This window comes from Phyllostomus hastatus, unplaced genomic scaffold, assembly GCF_019186645.2.
Source record: "Phyllostomus hastatus isolate PE091 unplaced genomic scaffold, TTU_PhHast_1.1 phas_contig_38, whole genome shotgun sequence".
NCBI lineage: Eukaryota > Metazoa > Chordata > Mammalia > Chiroptera > Phyllostomidae > Phyllostomus > Phyllostomus hastatus.
In genome coordinates, this window is record NW_025333869.1 from 13,659,774 (window position 1) to 13,678,927 (window position 19,154).

At 38.1% G+C, this 19,154-nt stretch overlaps 1 protein-coding gene and 1 pseudogene across 2 annotated transcripts; both read right to left on the reverse strand.

The window, feature by feature from the left end:
* Positions 1 to 785: 785 nt before the first annotated feature.
* Positions 786 to 17,274, reverse strand: GHITM (growth hormone inducible transmembrane protein). Of its 2 annotated transcripts, none has more exons than XM_045842328.1 (9): positions 17,146 to 17,274; positions 15,421 to 15,586; positions 14,114 to 14,213; positions 12,761 to 12,872; positions 11,576 to 11,717; positions 8,477 to 8,585; positions 3,418 to 3,606; positions 2,798 to 2,969; positions 786 to 1,080 (listed from the first exon to the last, which is right to left on the reverse strand). In XM_045842328.1, exons 2-9 carry the CDS (start codon positions 15,547 to 15,549, stop codon positions 996 to 998), a joined length of 1,038 nt encoding a protein of 345 aa, XP_045698284.1. In that variant the 5' UTR covers positions 15,550 to 15,586; positions 17,146 to 17,274; the 3' UTR covers positions 786 to 995. The 2 variants fall into 2 exon arrangements, with proteins under 2 accessions (XP_045698284.1, XP_045698285.1); XM_045842329.1 differs by having other exon boundaries at positions 17,037 to 17,162.
* Positions 16,985 to 18,903, reverse strand: LOC123821147 (annotated as a pseudogene).
* Positions 18,904 to 19,154: the final 251 nt, after the last annotated feature.

Here is a 19,154-nt window from a genome sequence, read left to right on the forward strand (position 1 = left end):
AGAAAGAGTATCTGTGTTTTCCTTTTTTTAGTGGTTGGTCTAAGAGGGAATGCAAGAAACCAAGTCTTAGGAGAAAAACTGCCTTCATATCTTAAGTGTAAGCCACAAACAGGCTTTCCTAATAGAAGCTTCAAAGCCTGAAGAGATGAGAAAAGCAAGCATGTATTCTATTACACATTTCAATAAATATGCAAAAATTTCAGCAATTATGAATATATTATTTGTATACTTTGAATATTTTATCCTGAGGAGGTATTCTAAGGATATTTTGTTCTAGAACACACAAAAGTAAAACACACACACACATGTATTATATATCAGGAATTCTTCATATGAAAATTCTAAAGTGTCCTAATAATGTCAAACAATGAGGAGCCAAACATGACCACATCTACATTTTAAAAAGAGAACTAAAAAGGAACACTAGGAAAATGTATCACTCATGTCTTTGTTTTATGGTCAATGCTTCTGATAAATTCAGCAGACAAATGTAAAAAGTGATTGCCTCTCACTGGCTCACCACCAGTTACACAAGTCCTAAAGTCTAAGCATTTAAAGAAAGACTGCAGGTGACCCTTTAACTTCTCTCTGGTCCTTGTACCAAACCTCTACACCACTTATAACATTACTTGTTAATATTCTGCATTCCAAAATTTATGTAGGTAAACACAAGTTTGCTAATTTTCACTAAAAAAAAAATCAAAAGATAAAATAAATTCTCCCAACACAAGCCTCAGTTTTTACTCATTAAAGCATTTCAGAATAACTCAAACATGAGAATTGAGTGTGTGTGCTCATTTGGCAGAGAACTACTGAATTTATTCTCCAGAAGAAAAGCAGACCTGAAGTATCACATTACTGGGACATTTCAAACAGGATGACAAGTTCTTATCTTCTAAACTTCAACGAAAGCTGCTTGAACTATTAATGAATACCTGCCCCTATTAAACAAGCAAGATGTCTGATACACTAAAGAAGTCAGAAGCTGAGTCATTTCACTTCTTTCTGTTGCTCCCAGTCGCTAGAATAGTGGCAACTCGCATAAATATATTCAACGTGTCCATGTAGATTCTCAGCATCCTAGGGGGAAAAATGCCTGTTTAAATATGATGCAATTCTAATAACAATGATAAAAACTATTTCTTAACCTAGAAAAGAAGGAAAAGCAATACTGATTATTTGTCCCAGGTATGTAAGATGGAAATTTTAAAACAAGATGCCAACTAAGGAAGTTCTAGATAAGACAATAGTCAAGATTTTCGTCTGGCAGTTTAAATGGTAAAGGACAGTTTAAAAATCATTATTCTATTCTCTAAAACTCTACTATTAGTATAGCATCCTGTGGGAAAAAAGTGGGTGCTAGACAATAAAGAACCAAAACAAAACCAAAGAAACACCTTTACAAAAACATGTCAGACACGAGTCTGACATTTTAAAATATAATACAATCCCTTAACACCTCACCCTCACTTCACCCAAACGGTTACAAACCTGAAGCATTAAAGCAGCATTTTAAAAACAATTACATTTTTAATTTAAAAAATTACTTTAAAAATGTGGTAATACAATGAAACTCAAGGAAATTGTTTAAATAAACTACACTACTTTGGTTGGGAGGCAAAGAAAAGAAAAAGGCATTAGAACATTTAATGTAAGTTAACTCTGATTATCCCTAAAATAAGATTTTCATACTAAGGTGTTTCCAATTTTTAATAAAACAGGCTTTTCTATTAAACATTTCAAGTCATTTATGTACACTTTTCAATGAATACCTGACTAAGAAATCTTTTCTTCAGTTCTAAAGTCTATTAAATATAAAAATTAGTTGACCTGTAAGAGCACCATAAGGCTAATTGAAAATACTCTGAATTAGCCCTGGCTGGTATGGCTCAGTGGACTGAGTGCTGACCTACAAACCAAAGGGTCACCAGTTTGATTCCCAATTAAGGCACATGCCTGTGTTGTGGGCCAGGTCCCCAGTAGGGAGCACATGAGAGGCAACTACGCATTGATCTTTCCCTCTCTCCCTATCCCCCACCCTACCCTCATCTAAAAATAAATAAATAAATTTCTTTAAAAAAGTACTCTGAAATAACTGACTAAATATTACACTTAGTTACAATACAATCAACTTTCTGTGGATACACAGCTTACGAGAGAGGGAAAATAGGCCAAACAACAAAAGAAATAAAATAGTAATTGTTGAATTCAAAGATAATTTTAAGTCCTAATCCTTGGTCCCCTGTGAATGTGACCATATTTGGGAATAGGATCTTTGTAGATGTAATTAAGATGTGAGTTAAGATGAATACTGCAGTGGCCTTTTAGTCTAATATGACACCTGTCTTCATAGGAAGAGACAGACAGGCACAAGGAAAACACCATGTGAAGACAGGCAGATAGGAGGATGGGGGCAAAGGGGAAAAAAATGGGACAACTGTAATAGTATAAACAATAAGAAGTTTAAAAATAAAAAAGAATTTAAAAAATTAATTTAAAAAAAGGGGTAGAGACTGAACTGCTGTATCTATAAGTTGAGGAATGCTGGCTATAACAAGATGATGAGACATGCATGGAAGCGATTCACCCTTAAGAGTCCTTTGAAGGTACCAACCTTGATGACACCTTGATTTTAGATTTTGGCTTCAAAATTGTGAATTATTTTCTGTTATTTTAAACTACCCAGTTTGTATAATTGGTAACAGCAGCCCTAAGAAATGAATGCAGTCATAAAACAAAATAGGACAAAATGACACAAATGTCTTCATGTAACAAAGACGTTAAAAAGAGTACTTACGAATTGATGGGATCATATTTTTGAACTCCATACACTGGTACTATTTCTGCACGCTTGATTACTTTCTGCGTATCATAAAGAAGGAACATGCTGAAAAGAGCTAATCCACCATAAATTGCCACTGAGTACAGAGTGGCACCAGCCACAGTGGTAGGTGGAAGAAACATAGATCCTGAAATCAAAATGGGAAAAAAAAGTTCTTTTTTAAAAAAGCACTTTTCTATAACTTTATAATTAACCTTACTTAAAAATACTTATTTGGTATACTGCCAGACAACAACACATCTTGGTATAAGTACGGTCTAGTTTTGTGTACATTCGGTTCAAAACCTATGACACTCATTCCTGCAAGGGGTCACTTGCCCACATTACAAGGAATTCTCTTGCATCAGAGCAATCTTCGTGTTCTCCAGGCCACCTTGCCATTTTAGATGTATTTGGTAAAAACAATAGTAATGGTTTGTCATGCCAAATAAGAAAATCCAGTTTAATTAGCATGTATCTTTTAAACAACTTTTAAAAATGACTAAATATATTCCCTCCAGTAGGATACTTGAGTACATAAGATGATTTTGGGACATCATAAGCAAAGAACCAGGTGTCAAAGCACAGTGGCTTACCCAGAGAGGACACAAAGACAAGACCCAGGCCCACTCCCAGGGGTGCGCCCATGTTCAGAAACTTCTCACTCGGTGCACACATTGCCACAGTGGAGAGGCCTCCTACGATGCCTGCTGTGTACCATGCAGCTCTGATGAGAAGAGGCCCCCCTAATATCGTCAGAGGAGCTACCACAGCACCCATCACACCTGGAGAAAGAGCAAGTGGTCACTTTTTACTAAACAATGACCTAAGGAAAAACTAACACTTGTAACTAACACCCCATTTGAATATATTATAACTTACTGGTAAACAGCATAATCACAAAAAGCCTTCCCCTTATTTAGGTGATACTACCCCCCAAATTCTACAACCAAAACTTGGGACTATCCAGATTCTAAAAACACAAGAGTAACACTATTCCAATCAGTCACAATCACAAGTACAAACACAAATCTAATTTTTAGTAACTCTGTCAAATTCTATGTAATTCATTATTTGGATCTGAACCTAACATTAGTCTTTATAACAACAGTCATACATGTAAGAACTGAGATTAAAATAGCTTAAAATGCATAGCTCAAGGTCAAATCTCCTGCTGCGAAAAGGAAACAAAATGAAATCAGAAAACGAGAGCAATATTATGATAATCTTGAAACAGAGAAACTCCAAAAACAGGCACTGCTGTTACCTTGCATTAATAGGGAATGTGATTACAACTTGGAAAAAATAATTTCAGTTGTTAAGATATTTATAAACATCCTATAAAAATTACAGTAAGTTTTCCATAATATGATTAACAAAAATAAATAGAGCTCAACTAAAAAATAAATCTTACGTAAGGCATTATTTCACTGGTGAGTACAAGAAGTTACACTTTTCTTAAACATTGTATGTGTACAGTTTAACTCAAGGAATAGGCAAAGAGCTACCTTCATATTGAAATTTCAATACTAGTGTGTTTCTTTTCCAAGAATAATGTTTCTAGATCAAATGGTAAGGTAACTGATTATGTTTCATGATGATGAATTAAAAAATATTTTTTGCTCTAGGAAAAATCCTGGGTAAAAATTCCTCTGTAGGATATTACTGTTAGGATTTCTATTAGTTTTGCATTTGGCAGCAAAATTTTTATCAAAACACTTAAAGAGACTATTGAGAGAGTTTTCAGTGATACCTTCTTTTTTCTTTTAATTTTTTTTACTGTTGTTCAAGTACAGTTGTCTCCATTTTCCCCCACCACTTCCCCCACCCCAGCCATTCCTACCTCCTACCCTCATCGATCCCAACCCTGCTTGTCAGTAATACTTTCTGATAAAAATCTTAAGTGGCGATAATATATGTTTGCTGCTTAAGGACAAATCAATTATAAAACTAACAAGGATAGCTCATTATTATTGTGAATGAAAACTGGCATTTAGCAAATTGGCACAGCCACTATATAAAAAACACGTATGGAGATTCTTTGAAAAATTATAGCTAGCAATCCACATCTGAGTTTGTATAAAAAAATTAGAATCAAGATATCATGGAAACAGCTGTACTTGAGCTGACATCTGAAAAAACCCTAAGTGTCCATCAATGGATCAATGGATCAAGATGTGGTTTATATATATAATGGAATATTATTCAGCCACAAAAATGAAGCCGTGACATTTTTGACATCGATGGACCTTGAAGGCATTATCCTAAGTGAAACAAGTCAGACAAAGACAAATGTATGATCTCAAAAAAAAAAAATACCACCCCCAAAAACAACAAAAACATAACAAATGTATGATCTCACATGTGGAATCTAAAAAGTCAAACTCAGAGAAATAGAGAGTATAGTGGTTGTTACCAGGAGTTGGGAGGGAGATGGGGAAAACGGGGAGATAATGGTCAGAGAGTATAAAGAGCAAGTTTGAGATTCTAATGTGGAGCACAATGACATTAAAATAAAAAACAAATATAGACCAGCCTTGAACTTTCCCTGGCAGACAAAACCAGTTTAGTTATACAAGTAAAGCTCAATTTAGCTTATTTTGCAAGACTAACTTGACCTGGATCATTTCTTGCTTATGCCTCTGGAAACTGTAAGCAGTATTTGAACTGTTTACCAAGACTGACATGAGGTAACCACAGAAAATTCTATTATAACCAATCACTGTGTAAAGAACAAATAGCCACTGCTTTCTTATTATGTAAGTTCCTTTATAATAATATACGTGGGCCTCATTCCATATTTTTGGTTAAGTGTTCCTGGTTTTAAGACTACCATTTTGGTGTGTGTACAATAAAACTTTTAATAATTACTACTTCAGTAATTCATTGGGTTTTACTTCTGTTATTTCTGAATTTTTGACAGTGATTTTAGCTAATGAGAGTGTCATATATTTGTATGTTATTATGAAAGTAGATCTTAAATATTCTCACCATAAAAAAAGAAATGGTAAGTATGAAATGGAAGTGCTACAGCGGTAATAATTTTGCAATATATAAATGTATCAACTCAACATGTTGTATACTTTAAACTTATACAATATTATGAGTCAATTATATATCAATAAAGCTGGGGGTATAACACAATTAGAATAGTTTTTCAAGTCCATTTCAGTAATTCCTGCAACGTTATCACTTGATCCTGATTGTGACCACAGCCATGCTAGACATCTGGAAAAAGAAAGAAAATGGAATGTATTTGGGTGTTAATATTGGGTCAAAAGCCAGCTTTGATATCCCTTTGATGCTGTGAGTACTTGTCTTTGAATTATTTGGGTCCCATCTCAATCATGCCAGTGAATGAAAGAGTGCAGGACTTGAAGAAATAAGGTTGGGGTGTCAGTCTTGACTTTGGTGCTCCCTAGTGGGTGACCTCACCCAGCCTCAGTTTCCTCAATTAGGAAATATGAACATGCTAATGTCTGAATGGCTTCCTAAGATGTTTATGAAGAATAAAGCAAATTTTGAACAACAATAAAAAAAGAAAAAACCTGGCCTTCATACTGTGCAGGAATGGGTTAACAAAGCAGGCCCAAGGCTATCTTTATAAAGGCCTGATTGCCAGATTAGTCCTGGACTCTTCTGAGAAGTTGGCACTTAAGCCATTACCTAACTGATAGGGTTAGACTATTTGTGCAAAGACTGTGAGCTATTCTGAAGACCTGCCTTCCTTCTGGGAGTCTGGTTTTTGAGAGCTGCTATAACAGTGCCTACATAATCAGCTCTCATTAAAGACTATGGACACTCAGTCTCCACTGGGCTTCCCTGAGCCAAGAAATCTCATGTACTACACTTTTCGCATTGTCATTGTGTCCCCTGAGGAATGAGAGCACTGAAGGACTGTATATTTATCTACACTCCAGAATCTGCTTGTACTTTCCTGAGGACACTTTTTCATTGCTTTTAGAGAGAGGAAGAACGGGAGGGAGAGAGAGAGAAAAGAAAGAGAAGTATCAGTTGGTTGCCTTCGGCATGCACCCCAACCAGGGACTGAACCCACAACCCTAGTATGTGCCCTGACTGAGAATTGAACCCATAACCTTTTGGTGTATGGGACGAAAGCTCCAACTAACTGAGCCACACTGGCCATGGCTCTGCCTCTTATTTTTTCCTTGCTGATCCAGTTGTGCATCCTTTCATTGTAATAAACCCTAGCTCTGAATACAAATCAATCACTGAATAAATTGGTGGCCTTGGGTACCCCACCCCTGCAACACACATAATACCCCGACTCAAGTAATTTATGTGCTACAATGACACATTAAAAGGAGTTTTCTAAGCAAACCAGGTAAAAATACTTCTTTAAGGTAGAATTAAAACTACAAAGGCATTTTAACTCAATCCAACAAGTAACTATACTATTAATCAGAGATAAAAAGACACAACCTGTTTTCTCAAGGAACTTAAGTGTCTAAAAGGGGAAACAGGTGCAGAATTCTGCTCATGGGCCAAGATACCATAATCCACAGATTTAGAAACATAAATGTGAAATGTAAACTCAGATGGTGAGGATGTTGGTGTTTCAATGAAAGGATACTTGCTTTCTTAGCAAATGCATATGCTATATTTATTTTGAATAATTTTTTTCTTAAAAGCAGTTCATTGGTATTAGATAAGGGACCATTTTCCTCCAAACCAGAAGTGTTTTGTCCTGTAAAGTTTCAGGGAGAATATCTGTGGTTGAATAATCTCATACCAAATGAAAAAGACCTGAAAATCAAGGTTGGGAAGCTGTCTCATATTTACTAAAATAAGGATAGCACATCAATAATATAAATGACATATTTCACATCAGAAATTTGTTATTGAGTGCCAAAAACCTAATTTCCATTTACTAACATGTTAAAACATTTCAGAGTCTGTCTCCATGACAGTTTAAGGGAAATGCTTATGAAATGTCTTGTTTTGTGGTAAAGAACACACATCTATAAGAAGCGTTTTTCTTTCTGGGTCTGGCTGGTTTTTTATTCAACCCAGAGACAGAATATCCCAGAATACTTGGGGTGAAAAACTTATCTAAACTTTCAAATAATCTGTCATATAACACTTAAGGAAAAATTCACAACATATAAAAGGATGTCAGAATGGTCCTGTAATAGCAGGGTTGAACGGTCACTGCCCTGCCAATGTAACCTCATACAAAGAATTATCTTAATATTGACTCAGCTAAACTCATCAGATGAAAATACGCATTTCCAACAATCTTTTGGGACTGCTTTCTTTCTCCAAATGCTCCATTGCAAAAACCTCCTCTCCTATTCTTTCATATGTCTTACCTCCTTCTCGTCACCATTTATTTTTCTAAACATAAACTAAAACAATTCTCAAGCAATAGTGTATCAGAGCTGAAATCCTCTTGGTATTAGACAAAATACATAAAAGGAAATTGCTGCATATATAGACTGTCCAAGGAGGCAAGTATAATACTGGGGATGCCCATGGTCTCATTATGTAACCAGTAGTAATCGCAGAAAATTATAAGCATTTTCTAAACATGGGGGTTAATTAAATTATGTACAAAGCATTTATGGTTGTGAAGAGCAACCAAAAAGGTAGTAGTCAAGATTCACTTAGTAGCAGTTGAAAATTAGAACATACCAGAATGTAGTAACCAAGCAAGATGCTTTGGGCCTGGGCTCTGGTCATATGGTATTGATTGTACCAGCATTCCAGCTCCAATCATAGCTGCAAAGGTTGCACCAATTGTCTGAAAGACACATACTGCTAAGAAAAATCGGTCCTTATACAACAGCAAAGTAGAAACCCTCACACTCTAATTTGTTAGTCCCTCAAATAAACCATGTTTACAAAGATGAAAGATAAGAAATGGAATCCTGTATTTTTCTAGCACATTAAAGGTCTTTATTTCAGCTTGGCCAAGTTAGCAAGAGTGCCCCTACTGCCATATAGTGAAGTTCTGCAGACAGCTTCAAGTGAACGAGTTAAGTTTTGACTAATAACACTATCTTTCAAAAACTTTATTCTTCATAGACAAAAGTTTAACAAAACCCCTTTAAGAATCCTAGAATAATTTTTAATGATATTTATTTTAATATAGCACAAATAGCATTTGAAAGTATTAGTCATGATATACCAATCAGTATATAGAGCACATTGCCTTTAACTCCGTATTTGCTAAAAGAAAACCTGAAAAATAGAAACACATGGAAAAGATGAGAAATAAGACTGTTTCTATCCTCCCAGTTTTCTGGCTGACTTGGTCCTCTTCCCTTTTCTTTGCTTAGACTTCCAGTGTTATGATATTTAAAGATTTCCTGTGTATATAACAAGGAAAAAATGTAAATAATGGAAGAAAGATGATAATAAATCTTCAGGAAATTTAAAGGAGAAACTGCATACTCGCTGCCTTTGGACAGAATTGGATAGGTATTTTGTTTGGCCAACTATTCAAACAAGCAATTCAATGTAAATGCTCTTAGCTGAGAGGGTTTTTTCTCTAGATGCCAATAATACCATGTGCCATACCAGGCCTGCCTCACTCATTTTCATCATCTGTCTGACATACAGGCATCTGCATATGCAACCTCCAACGTAATACAACTGAACAGAACAGCTATTTTCACTCATATTAATATAGAAAAGCACAGCAGGTTCTACCCTACCATTTTCCAATGAGAAAGTTACTAAAAACCACTTCATACATTTCTGTGCAAAGCATTTTCAGGATATTTATTAAAATTATACCTTTTCTTTTAAGGTCCTCCATAATCCAGTTCTATTTTTGCCTTTTAGCTTTCCTTACTCTACATTACAGCTGCACTGAACTAGTATGGCTGCAAACATGCCTCAGGTTCCTCGTGCCTGAGAATAAATCCTTCTTTCCTATTTGGTTTGACTTATTCAAGGGATACCTCCGGGCCCTGGCTGGTGTGGCTCAGTGGATTGAACGATGGACCGAGAAACCAAAGGGTTGCCAGTTCAAGTCCCAGTCAGGGCACAGGCCTGGGTTGTGAGCCACGTCCCCAGTAAGGGGCAAGAGGCAACCACACATTGATGTTTCTCTCCCTCTTTCTCCTCTGTCTGAAAACATAAATAAAAATTTAAAAAAAAAAAAAAAAGGTTACCCCCTTGTCTGGGAAGTTTTTATGGTTGGTCTCCTGACTGCAATGATGGGTCTGATGCCTCTCCTCCAAAAACACTTAGTACAAACTCTGACATTATCTGTGTGTATGCCTTCCACCTTCCTCCTTTGTAGCTTACCACAAAGCTACATGTTCGTCTCTGTAGAATCTGTCTGGCTTTCCAAACTATTTTATTTAATTAGTGAATGAATGGCATGTGAGAGAGTGAACCTATGCCCACATAGAGCTGACAATTTGGCCCGCGCACAAAACTTCTTTGGAGACCTATTTTAGGGGCTAACCTCTTTTGCATGTTTTCATATAGCCATGCATATTATAAAAAGCACTACTTTAAAATTATTTACTACTGATTAAATCTGACATTCTTGTTGAGAATGCACCAAGCTTACTCTGCGTCTTCATGAACCTCTAAGCTATACAATTCATGACAGCTATCTGAGAAGCAATATCCTAAGAATACCATTTTGTCCAAATGGCTACTATAAATGGTTCTCTTTTTGGAATGTAAAATATAGTAGAAATATACAAATTTGGAAGTTAGATGGATTTGGGTTACCTGTGGGGAGAACTGGTTTGCCATGGGAAATCTCTAAGTAGTACCTAAACTCTCCCATCTTCCCTCCCCCCTCTAGTCTCTAGTTCACATTATCATCCTTCGTCTCTTATCTTGCAAAGGCTCAGCTAGCACACCTGTTTGTCTTTTCCACATTAGTTCTAAATGCTCCAATACCCATCAGACTTTTGCTGTGCCAGTATCTGCAAAGGCCCCTCACAGCTTAGGCACTCTCCTCCACTTGGCAACCATACATCCCCTTTCTAACTGCCTTCTTCATACTCTAGCCCTCAAATACTTGAATGGAGTTGTAAAGTCACTTTTCATGACTACCTCCTTTGCTCAAGCTGTTTTACAAACTTGGACTACCCCTCTTCTCTCCTGAAATAAAAAGTGCTAGGCCTCTATGGCCCTGATGAGATAAAATTGTCCTTCAAGGAACCCTCTATTAGTCCAAGACAAAAACAGTCTTTCAACTGATTTTAAACTTCCTACTTATTATTGTACATCCTTTACCACTTACTCTAGTTCATCTCTTCAACCAAAAAGTAAAGAAATAGGCACCACCATTTGTAATCAGTTTTGAAATCTTGTAAAATGACAAATGCACAAGAAACACTCATTCAATACCTCACATAGGGTCTAGAAAATTCAGAATAGTTACAGCACTGTACTATTCTACTCGTAACAGTACAGAATGCTTTGGTTTGGGGTCTGCCTTATTTTTAGTAAATAGCTGTAAAATATATCATATAGAGGCTGTTTGATATCTGCAGCTAGATAAATAGCACATTCTTGTAAATTTGGTCTCCAACCCTTTGGTGCTATAGAATACACATTCAACAAAGAATAATAGCTGATGCACCTCACGATGTACTTCCTACTTTGTCTCAGCTACAGTAATAATTCATTTATTATTTGAACAAAAAACTGTTCAATTTAGTAAGATATTCTTTCCATTTAACACCTAGCCCTCAATATTTATTCTGTTTAAACTTTTGCTATGCAGTGGAAAAGGTCAACAAAAACAAGATGACTTACCACCCAAGAGCCTCTCATCATGAAGTTCATGAGAACAGGAGTTCTGCTCACTGCCAGGGCAGACAAAGCTGTTAAACCAATACTTCCTGCCAAGTACATATAGGTGGAATGAATTCTATCCTTGACATACTGGGGCCAGATTCTGTAAAGAAAACACAATATGGTTAATTTATAAGATTCTGGATGTAAATTTTTGTTGACTCAGATTAGCTGGGAGGCCTTGGGAAACATCCCCTTACTGCTCTAAATCTTATTCACCTCATTTATCAAGGAAATGATGCATACATTGAAGTTATCATAAACAGTAAAAGATAGAAGACATATAAGCACTTGGCTCATGTACAAAGCAACATATTTTCTCCCTACTTAAATACATATACTTAAAAAACGATTATTTAAATTTGATTAACTGTATGTCAAAACAAAAGATTCTATCTTTATTCATGTATATTCCATACAGTTGGAAGACTAGACATTCAACATTCCAAAAGTGGCAAAAGATAAGGATGAGAAGAAAATTGGAGCCTTTAATGTTGGGGACCATCACCTCTGGTTCTTGCAGCTATGACCCTCAGGCAGCATGGCCCGAGCGGAGGCGCAGCGCCAGAAGCTGAATGGGGCTGGAGGGAAGTGGCAGTACATTCCCAGGGAAAGGCGTCCAAAACATGGACCCTTGTATGAGGCAAACAAACCTATTAATCAACTTAGGCAATTGTATTCTGCTTATTGAAGCATTTAGCTTTGGAGCCAGGCTGAGCTTTACATATATAGTTTATGTTTAACTCACGTCCTGCTTAGTAGTTATATATCACTTTGTTAGTTCTAAAGGACACTGTCTTTTCCTATAAGAAAGTTGTGCAAAGATTTATCTGTCAACTGACACTTATTGTTCTCTGTTTTCACAAACTACATATGCTTTTGTACTGAAAACAGCTTTCCCAAGCTTAGGGGATGATTTATGATGAATAAGAATCACAAGGCGCATGGGGGAAAAAGCAAATAAAAGCCCTATGGGAAGACTGGTCAGGAGCACTCTCTCTTTACAGAGAGTTGCTCTCCCTTTCTCTCTCCAGGTAAAAAGAGTTTGCATTGTGCCTGGACAGTCTTTCTTTTGCATCGTGGGAGACTGACTGGACCAGAATCCTGACATTTAAGGTTAGAACTGTTAGGGAACCATTTACTTACACAGCCTTTTCGATTGCTCCAATCTCATTTGACATTCCCAAGCCATAGTAGCACAATGCTCCAAGACCAACAGCAGCCCCTCCAGCAATAAACCATCTTCCCATCTGATCAACTGTAGAATACAGGAGGAATGCAGGTTAACACTGCCATGTTTTGACTAAATTAAAATGCTGTGGTGGTAAGCCCTTCCCAATATTTAAGTGAGGGAAGTCAAACTATATACCATACTTCTTTGTAATAGCCATAATTAGTATGTATGGGGATATACAAATGGCCTGAAAATTAGGGGACCAGTAAAAAAAACATTGCTGAAACACAGGTATAATTAGTAGAAAAATAATCACCCTTGATTAACCTTTAATCTCACTCTGACAAAACTGAGAGTGGTATATCTGTTGATGTGGGGAGACTGTGATATGTTATTTTACCAATAAGAGTCTGGGATGTATTCTCATGACACTTAGAAAGTAAAGATGAGAAAGAAATGTTAAATGTTATATGACAATTGTCTGAAGTGCAATTAGCAAAGATGGTGTTTTATATGGAACCAAACATAAATAAATAAATAAATAAATAAACAAACAAAGAATCAAAGAAAAATGGAATCAGTGTTTAAGCAGCTCAATTAAGGGAGAGGGTGCTTTTATCTTAGTACTGAGAAACAATTAACTTATCAAGTCTAACTAGATGAAGGTAGTATTCATAAAGATCATCTTACTCCCTTTAGACTAAATGTGTTCATTAGGAATGTTACTATTCTGTAGCCATAGGATTCATATAACTTGGTTTCTAAAGCCACCTTAGTGGTCATAAACACCTTGGGGGATACCAATTAGGGATCTGTCCCACTGTAATATATTAACATTTTGCAAGATGAAGGAGCAGTAGTGTTCTTTGCCTGGCTTTGGGTAGATTAACAATCTAGCTTCCAAACTTGCAAAGCTGAAATCCAAACTGTGAAACAAATGGGTCTGCTTCCTGAGAGGCCTTAGTGGGGCAGCTAGTTAAGAGGATTCTTTCTGAACAGCTAGGTTTTCATTAACATAGGTGTTTTGACAATTTATTCTTGACCTGAAATATATGCTTGAATAACGAGTCTATGCACCTTCAAATTAACTTCCTTAACAGACTATACATATATAATGGTGAAAGTAACATTTTTCTCTGGAAGAATTGTGACTGGGAACCACTAAATCTAGTGTTAAGTATCATTTTTTTCCTGGGTCATCAGATTCCTGACAATGATGAAAATAATTGCCCTTCTCCCCAGAAAATGCACATATACAGATATTTGCACATATTTTTAGGAAGATGTTTATAGACTTCATTTGAAAACTAAAAACTGACACCTACTTTTAAATATTTTTTCCATTGATGGTTCCATTGCTGCTTCCTTGAGTTCTTGGCCAGTTCTACTACGTCGGACCCCAATTCTTGTCTTGCTGGCATATTCCTGATATACATGAAAACACAGACATACACCATCCATAATAAAACAGAATGTTAACAACAAAGTGAAAATAGGCTTTTGTTACACTAGAAAACTACATAAAGTAATATGATACTTTATACACATATAATTCTACAATGAAAGTATGTTAACCAATCTAAAAAACTATATGGAGCCCTGGCTGGTGTGGCTCAGTGAATTGAGCGCGAGCTGTGAACCAAAGGGTCACCGGTTTGATTCCCAGTTGAGGCACATGCCTGGGTTGTGGTCCAGGTCCCCAGTAGGGGGAACACGACAGACAACTACACACTGATATTTTTCTCCCTCTCTTCCTCTCTCCCTACTCCTCTCTAAAAATAAATAAAATCTTAAACAAACAAACATAAAAACCCCTATATGGAGACCCCATTTGTGCTTGATCTTCAAGGTGACTAATTCATTACAACTTCTTAGTTTTTAAGTTTCAGGCTTGTTTATTTCACAAACTACAGATTTTATTTTATCTATTACATTTAAACACTATTTAAAAACATGCATTCAATATTAGCTACACCATTTTTCATCTGGGAAACAGGCTCAGTAAAGGTTCTTTCTTTTACACAAAGCTAAAGGAAAGAATGACTACTACCTATATTTTAGCTCCTTTTCAACAGTGAAACAGTTATGAGGAAAAACCCTGGCCTTCCTATATTTTGTATATTTCCTTATCCACCTCACATTTCAAAATTTGTATTTCTGCTTTGAATGTTAGAAGAGAGATCTATTATCAAAGGAAATGGACTTCTCTCTTACCTGATAGATTTCACCATTTCCTAAACTAGATGTGCAATAACATTTAGCAATGTCTATTGGCCAGCTGGTAATAATCCTAGGTTCTTAAGCTTTTGATTATAGGCTCCATGAATCTATCTATACCATAGCTCTCAATCCCTCACAAACTACTCTAAATGAGAAATTGTAAGAGCTGTAAAGACAGGAAAAATTATAGTTCCTTTTCTCTTTCACATGAGATAAAGATGGAACAGAATGATACCAAACTGGTGGAGAGAAAGCTATTTTAGATCAATATTAGGGCTAAGTGTTCCAGTAAATGACTAATGGTAGAGTAAGAAACTTCACAGTATATATATATTTGACCCCCCCCCCCCCCAATGGTCCTAGGGGCACAAAGAGAGAGACAACAATATAAAAACATTCAGATTATTTTTACCCTGCTGGGTGTTAAAAGCCATTGATTCTTCCTGATGGAATTCCTCACAATTGGGGAGGCCTTGGTGAAAGCTGGGTGGAAAATCTGGGAAGGTAGAACCTGGAGACACACAAGTCTTGCGGCCAGCATGGTGGTGAACCAGGTTTACCAAAGCCGATCTAAAATGCTAGTTGGACACAAAAACAAAAAAATAACCCATGAATGAACTGAGGAAATGACATGAGGGGTCCAGAGATAAGAAGGAGCCAATCATCCCGCAGCAGAAAAGATGGAATAAAGTGACCTTTTAAAATGTTAATGATAAACCTTCTGCATGTCTCTTGTTAAATTCAAGAAATCCATCCCACAAAACCCAGTTGGAGATGAATCACCAAATTAGGTTTGAATCCCAGTTTACACAGTAACAAAACATACAACTATGTAGGTTATGTGGCTAGCACAGAGTGAATGTCTTCAGGGAATTTACATGGTGTGTAACTGCTTTTATAAATGTGGTTTTGACTTAAGAATTATACCAACACTCAATGAGAACATTTAAAAGGAGATTTGATGGAGACTTGACTTGGGGTGATGAACATACAACACAACATAGGTGTGATGTATCATAGAACTGTACACCTGAAACCTATATAATTTTATTAACCAATGACACCGCAATGAAATCAATTAAAAAAAACACACAAAAAACCTCCGTAGTATAACTTTCGGGCTGAGTAAAAAGGTCGTCCAAGGAAGAGATGACTAACTCTTCAAGGTCATAGTGCACTACAAAGTTAAAAGACATCAGTGAAAACCAAACAAATTTCTGGCAAACACGACAAAAATTACTTCTCTTCAAACTTTGATATAAAATATACCAAGCTATTGAAACCACTTGGGATGCATTTTAAAACGTAGATTCCGGAGTCTAACTCTGATCCTAATGATTCAATCTCTAGGAAGGGGACGAAGGAATATATATTTTAGTTAGCACCCCAAAGCTAAGAGTCCTTGCTTAAAAATAACTATCTCAATGCACTTCCAGCTCTGCCCCAGGATCTATGTACACCAGGTACAACACCGGGCATCCGTCCTTTGGGAAAAATACCAAGTTCTTCTAGGACTTTCATGCTATTGCATCATTTCCGCCTATAACTGCGGTGCATCCTCTTAGTCCTCAACACACGGACTGGGAACAAGCCCAGCTCGGAGTGGCTTCCGTGACGCCTAACAGAACAGGGTGGAAATCTTGCTTCTGCTGCAAATGTGTTTGACCTCTGAGACTCAGGTTCCCCAGATATAAAATAGATAAATACTCTGTATGCTTCTGTGAGCAATAGCAAGCTCAGGCGCCTGGTCCTCAAGGAAGTTGACCCAGCTCACTAGACTCTCTAGAGAAACCGGCGACAAGCCTCCAGCCTCCCAAAGTCAACGCACACCCTACAACATCCCCGCCTCAGGTACCCCCTTATCTCCCGGCCCAGCGGCGGGGATGATTCAGCACCTCGCAGTCCAGGGAGAAAACGGCAGCGAGGGGCTAGCCCCTGCTTGCCTACCCACCAGGCCCCGCAGCCGCTGCCCCCATTCACAGGGTCACCGGCAGGACGATCCTAACGCGCCACCAGGCTGTGACGCACCCAGCAGCGCTGCTGTCTCCAGCCCTCCCCAATCGCACCCAGCGGGCTCCCGAGGGCCTGACTGAGAACAGGGCGATCTCCCGTGCCTGTCGGGTCGGAAAAGCGGTACCTCGATCCCCAGTCCCCTCAACCGCGCAGTTCTCCTTCCGGGACAGCAAAACGCAGACGCGCACACCTAGGCCGCCCTCCCGCCTCCCACGGTCTGCAAACGCACAGTTCACCGGCTGGCTGCCTGACGCAATATCCGGAGAAGCGGCCTACACAACGAGCAGCCAATCACGAGCAGATTTCTGACAGAGGATGGGCACTGGAGGAAGGAGGGGTTCCGGGCTGGGCGCGAAGATTGCTGAGAGCTTAGTTTGGGTGCGGGCGGGGGGCGGGCGGCGGGGGGTACTTAGGCTATTCTCGCAGTTTGTAGTAGAGCTCTTTGTTTATGTCTTAACAGTTTCAATTGCAACAGTTACAAAAATTACTCAAAACTTGAAAGACAGTGGTGTGAGAATTAAAAATTATTCTATCGCCCTGATCTATAAAATGAGAAGTCATTTCTGTGCTCTTCGAAGAGGTTATTTTTGTTTTCCTTAACTCTTAACTCATTAAATATTTACTGAGGCTGTAACAGTGAAATGCTTACTTTCTCTGATGGCCTTCAGGCTAATAGCTGCTACAATAATGCTAATATAACTAGAGGAATTCTGCTTGAGGCTTGAGCAGCCCTTTGTCAATTTAGAGGTACGGAAATTTACACAAAGTCATGAATGTTTTTGAACGATTTAGAGGAGTCTCCAGAACCTGACCCAGGTCATGTGGAGTCAATTGACTGACAAGGAACAAAGGGGATTTTTGTGTGTGTGTGTTTTGTTTTAATTTTTGTAACATGAAGGAGAAGAGGCAAAGGAGCAGGGCACAGCCATGTCCCTACAACAGCTTTTGTGGCAACACGTCTGTCTGGATTTGTTTTGAAAATGTAATTTCAGAGATGTGTTTCAGGAAATGCCTGGACTATGAATCTCAGGGCAGAGAACTTAAAATCGAAACCTGTTTGCTATCCAGGGATCCAACAAGAGATACAAAACAAACCTGTTTGGAGAATGACCTCAGTAGTGCAAGGGCTAGGGCTCTAAAAATACATTAACACAGAGAACCTTCCAGGAAAAAAAGTTGGCTTCGACTTCACAAAATAAAAACTCACCAAATAACATTTCCAATTGTAGAATTGCTGTCTGAAAAAAAAAGGACTTTACATGAAGAGGATATTCACAAAATGCATGGCTGGGCATCCCCGCAACACTTGCCTGTTATTTCTTTTCTGAACAGATTTCGTGGATTGGAACTCAAGTCTCTAGGGGACAGAGGACCTGCTCGATGTGTGCACCGCCTGCCTGCTGGGCTTCTTTTCTGGCTGACCTCTGCCTGTGCCTGGAATCCAGCTTTGGCCCTGACCTCCAGACGCTCCTCCTCACTCAGCCAGCACTCCAGATACCTCTGCCTTTCTGCTGCTTCTGCTGCAGCAAGCCACTGTGGGCAGTGACTTGGCCAGTACTTCTTCCTTGACCGTGTTGATGATCTCCTCTGGATTGTGCAGGCACTTGGCGCTGCCACCGATGTAGTCCTTGGGCATCCACCAAATTGTCCCTGTCCCTGAATGTGCACATCACCTCATGCACATTGATGTTCATCTAGTTGTCACAGTTTACCAGATGCCCATTGTACACCTCCCTGTTTTATCTTATTTATTTTTTTAATTGTTGTTCCAGTACAGTTTTCTGTCTTTTACTCCCATCCCAGTCCACACCCCCTCCCTATTTTTAAGGCCCATCAACATGGGGTGATTCTGAGATGTCTTCAGCAGTGACAGCTGGAGCATGGTGTTAGCAGGGAACTGGCCTACTGGACACTTGCACCTCCATTGCTTACGCCAGGAGCAAAGGGATTTGGATTTAGAAACTTTGTGCTCTTCTTTGGATCCATTTTGACACCTAGCTGCCTAACTGTCTACTGCCTAGACCAACCTCTTGCCTTACCTCCTCCCTTCCTTTGGCAATAAGAGATGCCAGAATCTTGCTATCTTAAGATGGATTTGTGGGGGCTATAAGACACTCTCATCTTCTATGACTA